This window comes from Erythrolamprus reginae, chromosome 1, assembly GCF_031021105.1.
Source record: "Erythrolamprus reginae isolate rEryReg1 chromosome 1, rEryReg1.hap1, whole genome shotgun sequence".
NCBI lineage: Eukaryota > Metazoa > Chordata > Lepidosauria > Squamata > Dipsadidae > Erythrolamprus > Erythrolamprus reginae.
In genome coordinates, this window is record NC_091950.1 from 183,852,438 (window position 1) to 183,868,186 (window position 15,749).

The 15,749-nt window shown below is 43.3% G+C and overlaps 1 protein-coding gene across 1 annotated transcript in view; it reads right to left on the minus strand.

Moving 5' to 3' along the window:
* Nucleotides 1-4,961: 4,961 nt before the first annotated feature.
* Nucleotides 4,962-15,749, minus strand: part of DPP4 (dipeptidyl peptidase 4) — a 91,541-nt gene continuing 80,753 nt past the window's right edge. The window contains exons 24-26 of the mRNA XM_070731650.1: nt 11,182-11,254; nt 10,689-10,762; nt 4,962-6,763 (exon numbers count right to left, since the gene is read on the minus strand). Of these exons, the coding sequence (XP_070587751.1) occupies nt 6,671-6,763; nt 10,689-10,762; nt 11,182-11,254 (240 nt within the window). The 3' untranslated portion in view covers nt 4,962-6,670. The remainder of the gene's footprint in view (nt 6,764-10,688; nt 10,763-11,181; nt 11,255-15,749) is intronic.

Below are 15,749 nucleotides of genomic sequence, written 5' to 3' on the forward strand. Positions count from 1 at the left end.
TTGTGTAAGTATCAATCCCAACATTTTCAAATCACAATGAGAGGGTAAAATGCTACTGGCAATACTATATTTACTTTTGATTTCCCATTTCCAAGTCAAACTGCTTAATTTCTTGGATGTAATTTATTAAAAAGTTTTAAGTGTACATGTGACTAGAGTATTGTTTTTTCATGACTCAAGAAATGTTATCCAGAAATAAATATTTATCCCAACTGTTCTTCCTGTTTATATTTAAGATGCCTATGTTTATTGCTTATGGTGCAGACAAAGTACCATACATTGTCAATAACATTTCCCACAAACACAAATAAGATTTTACACAAGGATTTATCCAACATGCACAGGAAACTAGCACTCTTCCTTGTGACCATTGCAATAGTGAGTTGGTGCTGGCTAGTCCTGGTCTCAGGCCTCTAATAGCAAAAATGCAAACTTTAGAGACTACATACAGTGGTACCTCAAGATACGAACCCCTCGTCTTACGAACAACCCCTGATACGAACCCGGGGTTCAGAAAATTTTTGCCTCTTCTTACGAACGTTTTTCGTCTTACGAACGCCAAACCCGAACTTCCGGGTTCGGCATTCCGGAGGCTGCTGGGAAGACCCGCAGCCTGGCTGTCACCTTTTAAAACAGCCGGGGGGCTTCCCAGCAGCCTCCCGAAGCTGAACCCGGTAGTTCGGGTTTGGCGTTCGGCTTCAGGAGGCTGCTGGGAAGCCACCCGGCTGTTTTAAAAGGTGACAGCCGGGCGGTGGGGCTTCTCGGCGGCGGCGGCAGGTTGGTAAGACGGAAAACGTTCGGGAGGCCGCTTTGGGTTTTTGGCTGGGAGGGAGGGCAGGATGTCTGGCGCTGGGGAAGGGAGTCAGGAAGGTCCTCCTGCTCCCCCCTCAGCGAAAAACACAAAGACGGTCTGCCGCCGCATGACAGGCAGGGCGGAGCAGCATGGAGCAAACGGAGTCTGAAACCGCCAGCGGCTTCAGCTTCCCATTGCTCCGCGGGCGGCGGCAGACTGCCTTTGTATTTTTGGCTGGGGGGGAAGCAGGAGGCGCAGGATCGGGCGGGCGGCGGGCGAGGCGTGACCGAGCGGGCCCGGCTCAGGCTCCGGCTAGGGGCGGGCAGCGGCTGGGCGCGGCGGCGAGGGTGCGTCCGACTCGGGGCGGGCGGCGCCCGACGCAGCGGGGAACATCAGCGTGGGAGGCAGGAGAGGACCAGGCAACCGGAGCAGCGTCGCCGCTACTCCTGGCTTGGCTTCCCTCGCCGCTGCAGGCAACGTGCGTTGCGATCTTCCGGGCCGGCCAGGCTCAGCGGATCAAGCCGCGCCTCCTGGGCCAGGCGGCTGCCTTCCGTCACTGAGCCTGTCCGGCCCAGAAGATCGCAGCCCATGTTGCCTGCGGTGGCGAGGGAAACCGAGCCAGAAGCCGCGATGCTGCTGCTCCCGGCTTGGCTTCCCTCGCTGCTGCAGGCAACGCTCGCTGCGATCTTTCGAGCCGGCCGCGCCTCCCGGATCAAGCCGCGCTTCCCGGGCCTTCCGTCACAGCCTCGCCGGCAGCCCGTGTTGCCTGCGGCGGCGAGGGAAACTGAGCCAGGAGCCGCGGTGATGCTGCTCCCGGCTTGGCTTTCCTCGCCGCCGCAGGCAACGCTCGCTGTGATCTTTCGAGCCGGCCAGGCTCAGCGGATCAAGCCGCGCCTCCCGGGCCTTCCGTCACTGAGCCTCGCCGTCCCGGAAGATCGCATGTGTGGAAGAGGTCCGTGGGAGAACTGGGGGGACCCCAGCCCACGCCTGCTGCTGGCTCTCCCGGAAAGACCCCAGCCCACACCTTCGGGAGCTTCCCAGCCGGGTCCCTTCCACGGGGCAGTGGCCACGGCTCCCCCCAGTTCTCCCGCTGACCCTTTCCACACACGCACACCATCCCCAGCCTCCGCGCCGCCGGTTGGCTGTCATCTTCTAAAGAAGCAAGAAGAGGAGGAGGAGCTGTGCGCCGGTGGTGGTGGAGGAAGGCGCCCAGCTCCTCCTCCTCTTCTTGCTTCTTTAGAAGATGACAGCCGGCCGGCGGCGCAGAGAATGTGACCCGGAGGCTGGGAAGGAGGCGGAATACAGGAGGAGGAGGAGGAGGGAAGCCAGGAGGGGGGAGGAAATCAGAGAAGACGCACGTACAAACCGCCCGTGCGTTTCCTTCCCTTCCCTTCCAGTCATTGCAAGCCGGACAGTAACTGTTGACTTTTCCCTTAATCCACCCACAAGGCTCCCTCCGGGCAGTCTGCGCTGTCTCCCCCATCTCCCCCCCTCCACCCACACCCGAACAAAATCTGAATGCCGGCGGAAATGAGGCAAAAGGGGTGAATTTTGGGCTTGCATGCATTAATCGCTTTTCCATTGATTCCTATGGGAAACTTTGTTTCGTCTTACGAACTTTTCACCTTACGAACCTCCTCCTTGCACCAATTAAGTTCGTATCATGAGGTATTACTGTATTAAAATTCATTATTTTAATGGATTTTAATAAATCTTAAGAGATTCAATGCGCTATTTCATGACTAAATCAATACCTGACACTTCAACATTACAAGACCGTCTTCTGCCTCATGTACCCAGCAACCGGTTAGGGCCCATGGAGTCGGCCTTCTCTAGGTCCTGTCAGCCAAGCAATGCTGGCTGGCGGGCCTTAGGGGAAGAGCCTTCTCTGTGGTAGCCCTAGCCTTCTGGAATGAACTCCCCCCGGAGATTCGTACTGCACCCACCCATTGATGGCTAATTTAATTGTTTTAAAGTTTTAGTTTAATTAGTTTAGTTTAAATGTTTTAGTAAAATTAGATTTCTATTGTTATTGTGTAGTATTATGTTGTAAGCTGCCCTGAGTCTCAGGAGATGGGTGGCCTAGAAACCGAACAAACAAACAAACAAACAAACAAACAAACAAACAGCATCTACCAGACTTTAGCTAATCTCTATTAGACTAAATGAATCATTGGGATGAAAAGCTACCAGGAATTTTTTTAAAAAAATGGGGAGGCAATGGCAAACCACTTGCAGTACCAAGAAAACTACATCGAAGAAACATAGAAACATAGAAGATTGACGGCAGAAAAAGAACTCATGGTCCATCTAGTCTGCCCTTATACTATTTCCTGTATTTTATCTTAGGATGGATATATGTTTATCCCAGGCATGTTTAAATTCAGTTACTGTGGATTTACCAACCACGTCTGCTGGAAGTTTGTTCCAAACAACTACTACTCTTTCAGTAAAATATTTTCTCACGTTACATATTTTCTCACGTTACATTTGAAGCTATCAGAAATTGAGTTCCAGTTGGAGAGTTTATTTGCTACAGGGTATCATTAATCATCACTAGATTTATGAAGTCCACACATTTGAACCAGTAAGAAATTACACTATAGCATATTTTTGATTGTTTGCAATTCACTCTAGGATTTTTTAGAAAATGTTAAGATCCGTGCATATTATATCTAAATTAGGGGTGAGTAATCCTTAATAGGAAGTGGTACAGACAGAGTAAAGTTTGACTTAGAACTCTATTACCCCACGTACCGTATGTACTTACCATTCAGAGATGTTGCATGGCGGTTGCATTAGCACTTCTATAAATGTTAATGTCATTTGAATGTGTGTTGCCTTCCACCTGCCTCCCAGGAGGAAGTTGAATAAACCAATCAGCATGCAGGACTTGCATCTCCACACAACGCATAGTTCAGATTTTGTAGGTATGCAAAGCAGCCTGTTTGCAACCATCTGCAACCTAAGCTCATCCATCAACCCTTCCTCAGCAATGAGGAAGGTATATGTCGATGCCTAAATGCAGTTGCAGACAAGTCTAAATCAAGCATTAAGAGAAATCGAGGTGTTAAATGTCTTTGAGTTCCTATTTGTTCTCCACCCAAAATGGCAAGAAACTAGGCTTCCAGAGTTCACCCATCATGATCAGAGCAGGCTTTAAGGGACATATGTGGCTCTTGGAATGCAGATTGTCCCTCCTGTTCCACACAGTTACAAGCATGTAGACCTTAAGATCCATAAATTTCCAACATGAAAAAAGCCAACGTGAACCCATTGAAACTAATTCCTTACATAAGCATTAGATGATGTTATTCTTGGTAGAACTAAATCCAGTCTTCTTCTTTTTTTCCACTGCAAGTTTACAATTCCATTTATGTAAGAGCAAATTACATATGTATTTGATGGACTTCGTGAATGGTTGCCTGTTTTTACTTAAAAATTCGTGCACCTGCAGATTTTAAGTAGAACTAGCAGGAAGCATTTGAAAAGTAACAATAAAGGACTTCTTTCTAGTGCAGAAACATCCGATTAGGATACTTTATATATTGCTTTATTTAACAAGCTTCCTGTACAACTTTCATTTCGAAGACATCAGAATAATTTTCTTCCTCTGCTGAATTTAAAATCTTTATGACATGTATCACAAAACAAGTTTTGTTCTCCACAGTTCTCCTCTCCCTTCCCTTGTCTACTTTGAATTCACACCTAATGTCACTGACAACTCACCATGCCAGAAAAAGTAAGATTTGATACTGACTTACTGAATATAAAACACTCAACAAACTTTTTTACATGATACTAATAGGAACTGTCGCAATTATGAAAAGCTGCTAATATTCAATAAGTTAATTTTTCCACTCATTAAAGAGATTCAAAGTACAAATCCTATTAATTCCACTTTTCCCAACCTGGATGCTCTCCAAGTGATCTTCAACTCTCAGATAGGGAAGTAAACACAATTAATAAAACCATAACTAAAAGCAAATTAAAATAACATAAAATCACGATCAATTAAATTGAAACACTGTGATTCGATGCTTGTTTTGAAAATGTAAAAAAATGTGGGCCAGAAAATTTCCCAAACTTTAGGACCAACATTGGTTTGTATTCAAAATTGTTGCAACATTTGTGGCTGAGGCTAAAAAAATAAGGGCCTAATCACACGTTTTAGTCTTTGGTCGTAGAAAATGATTTTATTGCATTACAATTAAAATACCAACATTTGCAAGGCAATCTATTTTAACGATCTCCATAGATTCCTTGTCAACCATAATGAACTTTTAGAGGATTGTGCTAACAAATTACATTCATCCAACATAAATTTTATGAAAAGAAGTTATCAAACCATGTTTTGCATCCCTTTCTCATAAATTATATTACTCACCATAATAGAGGAACTAGACTTTTATGGCTGTCTTCATGATTCCTATGTATAATGGGTACATATAATTATATCATACAGAGAACCAAACATGTACTATGTGTCTTAAGTGTGCTATTAATCCAAATGAGGTATGATTAATACAGAGAGTAAATATCTAATGGCTCAGATGTCGGCAATCTGGTTCCAGTTGGCAATCTGGTTCCAATTCCTGTGCTAATTCTCACCCTGTGGCATCTAATCTCACTGCTCATTCTCAATTCTGTGGAAACCTTGGATATCTTCTAGCAATTGTTTATGAATGTGCATTTTAGGCAGGTTGCATATTAACGTTCATTCTCATCCAATCTGGAACCCACTGCAAGAAGAATCACTGGAAATGCTGCCTAGGTGTGAGCTAATCATACAGGAAAAACAATTTCCACTGTACTGGATATATGTTGGAGAAGGGAAACATGAGATCATTTGGTATATCAAGCATATAGAAAGCAGAAGGGATACTGGCTGCTTGCCAGCTCCAACAGCCTTAATAAAATCCCTTTTTTATTACCCATATGTCACACCTGTTGCATTTTTCTCCCCAAGTGTCCTTCCATTCTCAAGGTTAAAGCCTGGCATCATTCACAGATTCACGGAAGCCCTTTGTGAGAGAGCCCTGGCCCTTGCCTCCTAATTGCCCAACATGAACAATTCAAGTAGCTGGTATTTTCATTGTTAGGTTATTATCAATTGCAGCAGTTCTAGAAGTATCTCACTTGCTGGTTCTAGAGTGTCTCCTGGAATCCCTCCCTCGACTGTTCAACATAGAAAAAAAATCATTTTAATGTTCCTGTCACTCCTTTTTCCACCTACTTGGAGGCATATTCCCATAAAACGACCATCTTGACTTTAAAGAAGCTTCTAGGACAGGATGGTCTTTCCTCTCTGTTTAACAAGAAACTTGATTGCAAAACTCTCCCATCATAGGTTGATTTCCCTATATCAGCTACTGTTTATTTTGGTACAAGAAATCCACATATTTGTAGAGAGCTGCCACACAAGTTTAGGTAAAAGAAAAATGTATACTTATTGAAATGCTAAATTTTCACCTTAAATTAATACAGAGCATGGCTTGTAATGAACAGCTGATGAACCTGGGTTAAGCCTTGTTTCAAAAGAACAGCAGTTCCATATAGAAAAGATTAAGGCAGATTTCTGCACCCGAGGCAATGGTTGCTTACTTCAAGGAAACTTGCATTTTAAAAACACTATTATGCAAAATAGTCCTTAAGGGGGAAAAAAACGATAGAGCTTTATAGTTCTTTGGTTTGTGCTCAGTGGATCCCTGCTGATAATTGCAGAAAAAGAAACAAAATCACATTTTCTTCATTCAAGTGTCCGCACAAATTAAATTGACTGTGTCATCCAATGAAATATGGGACGATTTGTTGGAAAAGTGTTCTTAAAACTTCAGAAATTAACCAGCTTTGGTTTAGGCACTCCCAATGTTATGGCTATTTAAAACACTGTTTGATAAAATTACTCATGTGATGGTAAATATGGCTGTGGGCATGTCCTCCAATTCCATGATCTTTATCTGTGTACCACTGAAAAAAGAAAAATATGGATTATAAACGGCTCCTGTCACAAAACTGGAACACTACAAGAATTCAGGGTGCCCTTTGCTATGTATTAGAGCAAATAACACAATCTATTACTTGAGTTGATGAAACAAACATCCAGCGTGCTGGATAAAGAAAAACCAGCAGTTTTATGCCACTGAAACTAGTATGTAGTGAAATCATTTAAAGAAAATTGATTTTGTTTGCTTGTTTGAGGACTAAAAATAGTACATTCCAATTTTAATTTGCAGTAAAAATCAACAGGATTCCTTCAACTATGGACTGTTTCACATTTAGTAAATTTCACAGATAAAAAGTTCCATTGAAGTCAAGTGGTCATCATATGATAATCATGATAATAGTGACCCTTGGTCAACATCTAATATTTATGCATACTAAGAAAGATCAGAAGACAAGATGATACTTGAGGGTGGGGTAGGAAAAAATGGAAGGGAAATGTTGGGTTCTGACTGTCTCCTTCTGGAAGGGAAGGGGATTAGAGGGGTTTGGCTTCCAGATACTACATATCATGAAACTGCTGCCTGAGAACTGATTGAAATCTTCTCCAGGCTGAAAATCCATTTTTGCCTTATAGAAGTTAGGAATGCAGCTTCTTCAGTTTTCTCTTTATCTTGGCCATAAGACTCCTCTAAATAAATTTCTGCTCTAAGCTTAGCATCTAGAGCAGTGATGGTGAACCTATGGCACGGGTGCCACAGGTGGCACCTGGAGGCATATATGCAGGCATGTGAGCTGTGCTCTAGCTCAGCTCCAATGTGCATGTGTGTGCCAGCCAGCTGATTTTTGGCTCACACAGAGATCCTGGAAGGACATTTTTGGCTTCCAGAGAGCCTCCAGGAGGATAGGGGAGGGTTGTTTTACCCTCCCCCCGTCTCCAGTGAAGTGCTTTGGAGTCTGGGGAGGGGGAAACATGAGCCTACTGGGCCCACCAGAAGTTGGGAAACTTCCTGGTTCTGGCCTCCAGAGTGCCTCCGGGGGACGAGGGAAGCTGTTTTTGCCCTTGCCAGGCATTGAATTATGAATATGGGCACTCACTCGTGTGCGATAGCACATGCCCATGCTCTTTCGGCACCCGGGGAAAAAAAGGTTCACCATCACTGTTCTAGAGCAAAAGGAAGCTACAAATAATCATCACTATTTTGAGGTGCAGAACTGAGCCTAATTTTAAAAGTGCCCTATTAGGATGACGGAAACTAGAAGTGGGAGAGGCTTCTGCCCCCTTCAACAGGTCTATGCACTATTTATGCCAGAGGCAGAACTATACAAAGAAACTCCTTAGGGCGAGAATAGGTTCCTTCCCATCCCAAAAAAGGATGTGCTATACTACACCTTTTTTTTTCAAGTACTCTGGTCTAGCATGTTTGTAATTCCTGACAGGATAGGGGGAAGAAGATCTGAGCTAAGAAGACCTCCAAATGGCAGCCAATTATTAAAAATTCCCTCTGTTTCTTTGCTACAGATTTTTGTAGCCCAGATCTGCTCACCCTAGGTTAGATCAGAAAGAAATTTGGTAGATTATACACATTCTTTGTAGAAAAGTTGAGAGCTGATATTGCACACATGCAGTGGACTTTGAGTTAGTGTTTAACTCCAATTAGGACTGGAACAATATCTGAGAGCACCCTTAAAATTATAATACTACTATGGTGTAGATCAAGGGTGGGTTCTAATGCTCCCGAGATGCGTGGCTGCAGCATGTCGTGTGGCTGTGCCACACAGGCATGGGTGCACTTCGCGTGCATGCGCAATACCAAAAAACCAGGGAAAACCAGGAAAAAACAACTTGCCGAATATAGAATGGTGGTAGCCACTGACCAGCACTGACAGAACTGGTCCTGTGACGTCACCACTGGTTTACTACCGGTTCTATAGAACAGGTCCAAACCAGGAGAAACCCACCTCTGGTGTAGAGAGTATTAGCACAACTATGCCAGAATCTAATTGAAGGCCTGGCCAAATATTCACTTTTATGGGTCTCTCCATCTCTTGTGTGATGGAACATGGTGGATCGGGTTCCAAGGAAGATATGAGATAACTCATTTCAGTAGTTTGGGTGAGAGAAATAAGGTGAAGACACCCTCTCTCTAATAGTTTTCTCAGCATAGGCTTGCATAGATAGCAGACTGCTTTAGTTTGGCAAGATTCCGTCTATAGGCATGGATCGATAAAGAAATCTTAGAAGAATCACTACGTATTCTTCTTTGACGCCTGACATCTGCAACTTTCAATGATAGGTAAGAACATTTGGGAGAAGGTGAGGTTTGTGTAACCATAGCAACAGTTTGGTTGCTCTCATCAGCAAGGCCTTTGTGTCCTGGCAGATCATGCAGCACCCACAAACACCAATATGCCATCCATTTCATAATTCTCCACAAGGTCTCTGTTGTGCCTGGCTTCTCTTGAAAGAGCATTTTTAAAGAAAAATAAATTAAGTAGCTATATTTTCTAGGGCAGTAGTCATTTAGAAGGGTACATCTCCTCCCCCACCACACCCTAAAATCTACTGGGATAGTTTATTTATTTATTTATTTATTTATTTATTTATTTATTTATTTATTTAGTCCAATACACAATGAGGGTTTTAGTGGGTATATATCTATATACACATAGTAAAATACATGATGAAGGTTATAGAGGAGATACTCATAGTAAAATATATCTAAGAAAGAATAGAAAAGAAGATATAGTAATAGAACATATCAATGAAAGAATAGAAGAAGAGATATAGGAATAGAAGAAAGGTATAGGAGATATAGGAGAGCAATAGGATAGGGGACGGAAGGCACTCTAGTGCACTTGTACTCGCCTCCTGAGGGACTAACTTACTTTCTTATAAAAGAGTGCTCTGTGCCTTGGCCATGGTCATTATTGAACCCATTCTGAGGATGGGCAATTTCTGTTTGGTGAATGTATTCATTGTATATTCTCAAGTCCCCCACCCTTATCTTAGTACGTCTCAATTCCTCTAGGTACATAAAAAAAGGAGGGGAACCCTCTTGCTATCTACCTTGTATCTTCTCCCTTCCCAAGTGCTCAAAAATATATTACTGATGCTGGTGCTGCTACCCACAACTGGAGCAAATGAATCCAACTCTTCACTTTAAAGGAAGTGCACATACATCTATTTCTTACAACTTCATATCTGCAACACTGATTTTGGTCATGTGTATATTCAGAGGTGGGCTGCTAAGGTGGGGCGGTGACGTGTGCTCGCCCCTGTTGCTCTGAGTGCTAGCGGAGTTCAGTGCAATTCTGCCACTGCACCTGTGCAGGTAGCAGAATCACCCGCGGAGACGCAGGTGTGTTCGTGTTTTGGCAAGTTTTTTTGCTTCTGTAACCGTTCCACCTTAGCAGCCCACCTCTGTGTATATTCCCTTTTACGAACATAGCCTCCTTCTCTTATACAGATAATCCTTGACTCCTGGTTAGGTGTTTAATGACCATTTAAAGTCAGACAGACACCCCCCCCCCCCCCACACACACACCTCATAAGGAATTATGGCCTGGTTCCAAAGTTATAATGGTCACTTGCGGTCACATGACTGCATTTTGGATACTTGAAAACCAGCCCACATGTATAGTTATTTGCAGCGTCCTGCGATTATGGGACTGCAATTTATGATGTTTTTGCCAGCTTTTCAGCAAAAATGCCCCATAACAGAGTGGACTCACTTAACAAACTGCAATTTTGGCTTACTAATCATGGTGATTTACATAATGACCACTGCAACAAAGGCAATAAAATCAAGTCATCATGGAATCACCTGCTTTACAACTATCATGACTTTTAATGGGCAGGCTCCATTAAATATGCGAGTTGAGGACTATCTATATTGATTTCTTCACTGAAAATGTAAACCAACAGCTTCTGATGAATCCCTTCACATACCATTGCTTGGAAATCCACCTCTGCATCAACCAGAGCTTTTGAAATCTGGGCTGCTTGCTGAAAATGAACATTATCTAGGAAGTAAGAACAGACAAACTGTCACAATAAGTAGAAATAGCACTTAGACTTATATATCACTTTCCAGTGCTTTACAGCTCTCTCTAAATGGTTTAGTCAGCCTATTGCCCCCAACAATCTGGGTCCTCATTTTATTGATCTCAGAAGGATGGAAGGCTCAGTCAAACTTGAGCCTGGTGAGATTTGAACTGCCAAATTGCAGTCAGCTGGCAGTCAGCAGAGGTAGCCTGCAGTACTGCACTCTGACCACTGTGCCACCAGGCCTCATAAAAGCAGACTATTAGATGGAAAGAAAGGAGAACTCATCATAGAGCTTTACTAGATATTTACGAGACATGTGGAAGCAAGTCCTCAAGGCTATTGCTTTTTCTGATTTAGTTTTGTTACTAGTAGACATATGACTAAATCTGCTTACCATCTGCTGTTCCATGGATCAGGAGATAGTCAACCTTTTTGAAGTTTTCTGCTCTGGCCATAACTGTAGAGTTCTAAAATGTAAACATAAATAAACGATATAACCCTCTATGTGAGTGACTCGAATACACTTTAATACAACAAACTTCTATTTTAATTCTAAAGGAAAATAAAGGCTGTGTCTGTATGACAATGCTATTCATTCAGTATTCATAAATGTGAAAACCTCTGCACCTGTAATGAAAATGTCCTTAAGTTGACTTCAGATGGCAACAGATGCAGATGCTCCCTCTATAGGGCTGCTGAGGACCATTCATCAAGATCCAAAGTTCTGTACCAGCCATGAAAACAAAAGCTTCAACTATTGTCACCAGTATCCAAAGGAAGAACTCCGATGGGAAAAAAATGAAACTTCTGGATCTTATTTTACTTTCCAAGAACAGAAACAGAATGACTGTGGGTTCACTTAGAGAAGTTTATTTTGCACTTAGATAAGTGCTAAGTTATGCATATTGGGGCAAAGAACCCCAATTATACCTACCAACTGATGGGGACCAAGTTTTCTGAGACAACCCAAGAAAGGGATCTTGGGGTTTTGGTGGACAGCTCAATGAAGATGTCAACCCAGTGCGCAGCAGGAGTAAAAAAAGCAAATTCCATGCTTGGCATGATTAGGAAGGGAATCGAAAATAAGTCGGTAAGTGTTGTATTGCCTGTGTACAAATTGATGGTGATACCACACTTGCAGTACTGTGTACAGTTCTGGTCACCGCACCTTAAGAAGGATATAATGGAACTGGAAAAGGTGCAAAAAAGGGCAACAAGTATGATCAAGGAAATGGAGCACCTCCCTTATGAAACCAGGTTGCAACGCCTTGGTCTCTTCAACCTTGAAGGACGCCGTTTAAGGGGTGACTTGATTGAAGTGTATAAAATCATGCATGGGATAGAAAAGGTAGATAGAAAAAAATTATTTTTTCTATCACACAATACTAGGATGAGAGGGCACTCCCTAAAGCTCATAGGTAAGAAAGCAAGGACAAATAAAGGGAAATATTTCTTCACCCAGAGGGTCGTTGGTTTATGGAATTCACTTCCAGAAGAGGTCGTGACAGCTGTCAGCCTTGATAGCTTCAAGGCAGGATTAAACAGATTCATGGATGCCAAGTGTATCCGTAATTATTGAAACGGATGTCCATGTGCCGCCTCTATGTTGGTTGAGGCAGGCAGGATTCCCTTGGGTATCATTTGTTAGGGGTCAAGGGAAATGGGGGGGTTTGCCTTCTCTTTCTGCTCAAGATCCCCATGTACAATTGGCGGACCACTGTGTGACACAGAATGCTGGACTCGATGGGCCTTGGCCTGATTCAGCATGGCTCTTCTTATGTTCTCATAGAAATAAGCTTTTTAACACACAAAGCTGATGTTCTAATTACTGCATTTCTTAATAGAAAAATATAATTCTTCATTTATCTAAATGGCTGGACAAGTACCGAACTCTTTTGGATAACTAAAAGATTACATAAAAGCTATTGCTGCTCTGAAGATAAATTGCAAACTACAAATGTAAATAAGTGGGAGTAACACACTGCAAGAACCAAAACGTAACTTAGAGAAATTACTTCCACCACTGATACTCATTGGTAAAAAGAGCGCTCTGATATGTATGCTACTAAATATCCAGGGTCTTAATACCTGTTCAACCCATCTGTATAAAAATGTTCTATAAATTTAAAAATTTATCACACACATATATACCGTGCCCACGGATCGGTGGCAGCCATTCCGTTCAACCCTGCAAAGCTGTGCATGTATGCGTTTGAGAAAGCTCACATCCCACTTGCCAACTTTGTGTTGACAGCACAGGCTTCTAGCTTAGGGGAATAAACAGAAATAACTCTATGCCTGTTGTTCCCCTTTTGTGATTAGTGCCATCAAGGTAAACACAACTTGCTGCTTTATGAAGCCATATTTTCCTGATTATTATCAAGTGAATCTTTACAAGGGAGAATCTGACTCAGGGCTCTCACCCATAAGGCCAAGAACTAGGCTTCAGGGAGCTTTTTTCAGCCAAGGGACCTGTGTCTTTTCATGTCAATCCAGCGGTAAAAATGCCCTCTGCTCTCCTTTAACACTAAGGCCACAGCAAGGAGTGCTCGCTTTGTGAAAAGATCAAACAGCAGTCAACATTTTACCAGCACTCAATAAACAAGTTAATATTTGGCTGGAATCTGAAGGTCTCTCTCCCTTTGGCATATTTCTTGGATAATAGAATAAATGTCATATCAGTACAAGATGGCATATTTACAAAATTGTACCCTGTTTTGCATAACCTAATGATGCAGCAGTTCTTGAGGAATGAACATTTCAAATCTGCTAGGAGAAGATTGCCAAATCTATGACTGCTTCGAATACTTGCCAACAGCATATCAAATTCAGAGAGATCTGCAAAACAACCTCTTTCACAAGTTTAACAGTCTCTCCCCCCCCCACCCGTCCAGTGCATGGTCTTCTGGCAGCACATGACAGCTACTATCTGCATCACCCTTCATTCCCACCCCCCAAGTCATCAATTCAGCCCTCCCCTCCCTCCCTCCTTTTGCACATGTCAGTCTGGTTCCCTTCAGGCCTTCTCTTGATCTTTCTTTAGGGAACTGTTCAGTTTTAGGGCTCACGTCTATCTGACTTAAAAAATCTCTTCCAGTCTGCAATCCAGAGACACTTGTGGAGCGATTTGTCCACAATACACGTGGTGTTATTCTTACTGGGTTTACTGCATCCAGCTCTCCACCTCCTTCTATTTTACACCACTTGTTGCAGTGCTGAACAACACAGTACAATTTGGGCAGTGTTGTGTCCATAGGACAGTTAGGCCTTGTACCCGCCCCATATTCCTTGGGCGGGAAAATACTATAATGTGATTGGTTGGCAGCCCGGCATATATATAGTTGCCAGGCACAGCCATGTTGTCTTTTGTTTAGTTCTGTAACCATTACTCCTCGTTAATAAAGAACAGTTATTCATACAAGCAACGATCTAACATCTGGCGACGAGGAAACAAAAGGTAACCCAAGGAAAACCCCGCTGATTCTGCAAAACTGAACATGACAAAGGCTGCTTCACTCACTTTCATCACCTGACAACGGCCATAACAAGTGAGGATATTTAAAGGCAAGGCCTCAGTCCAATGCTATAGGCAGGCTAATTTTAGCACCAATGCCATCTCTGGTCATAATGAATCCCTTTGAATGTTCACATGTTTAGCTACTAGAGAACTCCCTGAACTGAAATACCTGCTTGGGTAAATTAAGACACTAGTATATTACATCCCCAGAGATTAATAGTTGCTGGTGATGTGTGATGCTGATGCCCCAATTGGTACAATTGGTACAATTTCTATTGAATAGAAATCACCTGCCAGGTAAAGACAGACACTGTAGGTCAGTAATAATGAAACTTTTTTGGCTTGGGTGCCAAAAAGGTGAGCACACATGTGATAGTGTAGTGTGTGTACCCACATCCATAATGTATTGACCCCTCCCCCATGCATGCACACAAACCCCACACTACTGCCCCCTCATGCATGCGTACAGGCCGCACTGAAGCCTCTGAAACTTCTGGTAGGCCCATTGGGCTGTTTTTCACTCTCCCCAGGCTTCATGAAAGCTCCTGAAGCCCGGGGATAGTGTAAAAATAGCCCAACAGGCCAACCGGAAGTCTGTTTCTAAATTTCCTGTTTGGCCGTTGTTCACCAAACCCCAAGGTTCAGAAGACTTTCCTGAAGCCTGCGGAGAGCGAAAACGTCTGAAAAGAAGGCTGAAAATCAGCTGGCCAGTGCGCACATACCACTGGAGCTGAACATAGGGCAACACCTTGTGTGCCTGAGATATGGCTCCATGTGCCACCTGTGGCATGCATGCCATAGGTTCACCATCACTGCTGCAGGTTCTGAGTTAAACCAGGTTTTTCAAAAGCAGCACTCTTAAATTGTGAATGAGTATTACATATCATTATGAAATGCCTAGGCTCTGGGACAGGCCTGCCTACAGCCTTAATATTCACGAAGATTGGGACTGTTAATTTCAGCCAGCATGGTTTAATTTGCTTGAGAAACTAAATAAGAATTCTTGCAATGGCAATCAAGTCCATGACCATCCATTTAATAGCAACTTAGGGAATATGATTCTCAACTTGGAGAAAACAAGACAGAATTCTGTAATGAGCCTCTGCCTATACAGTTATCTATACTAGAACGGTTTATGCACAAGAATGAAATAATGAACCACTGTTACAGTTGATTCTGAAGATTCTACACAGAGCTGACTGTCTTTAGGAGGAATACATGGTTTAGGACCAGATTACTTACGGGACCGTCTCCTGCCTCATGTATCCTAGTGGCTGGTCAGATCCTACAGAGTGGGGCTTCTCCAGGTCCTGTCAGCCAAGTAATGTCGGCTGGCAAGGCCTGGGGGAAGGGCCTTCTCTGTGGCGGCTCCAATCCTTTGGAATCAACTCCCTCCAGAAATTTGCACCGCCTCCCTCCTCGAGCAGAATGCAGCTGCGAGAGCA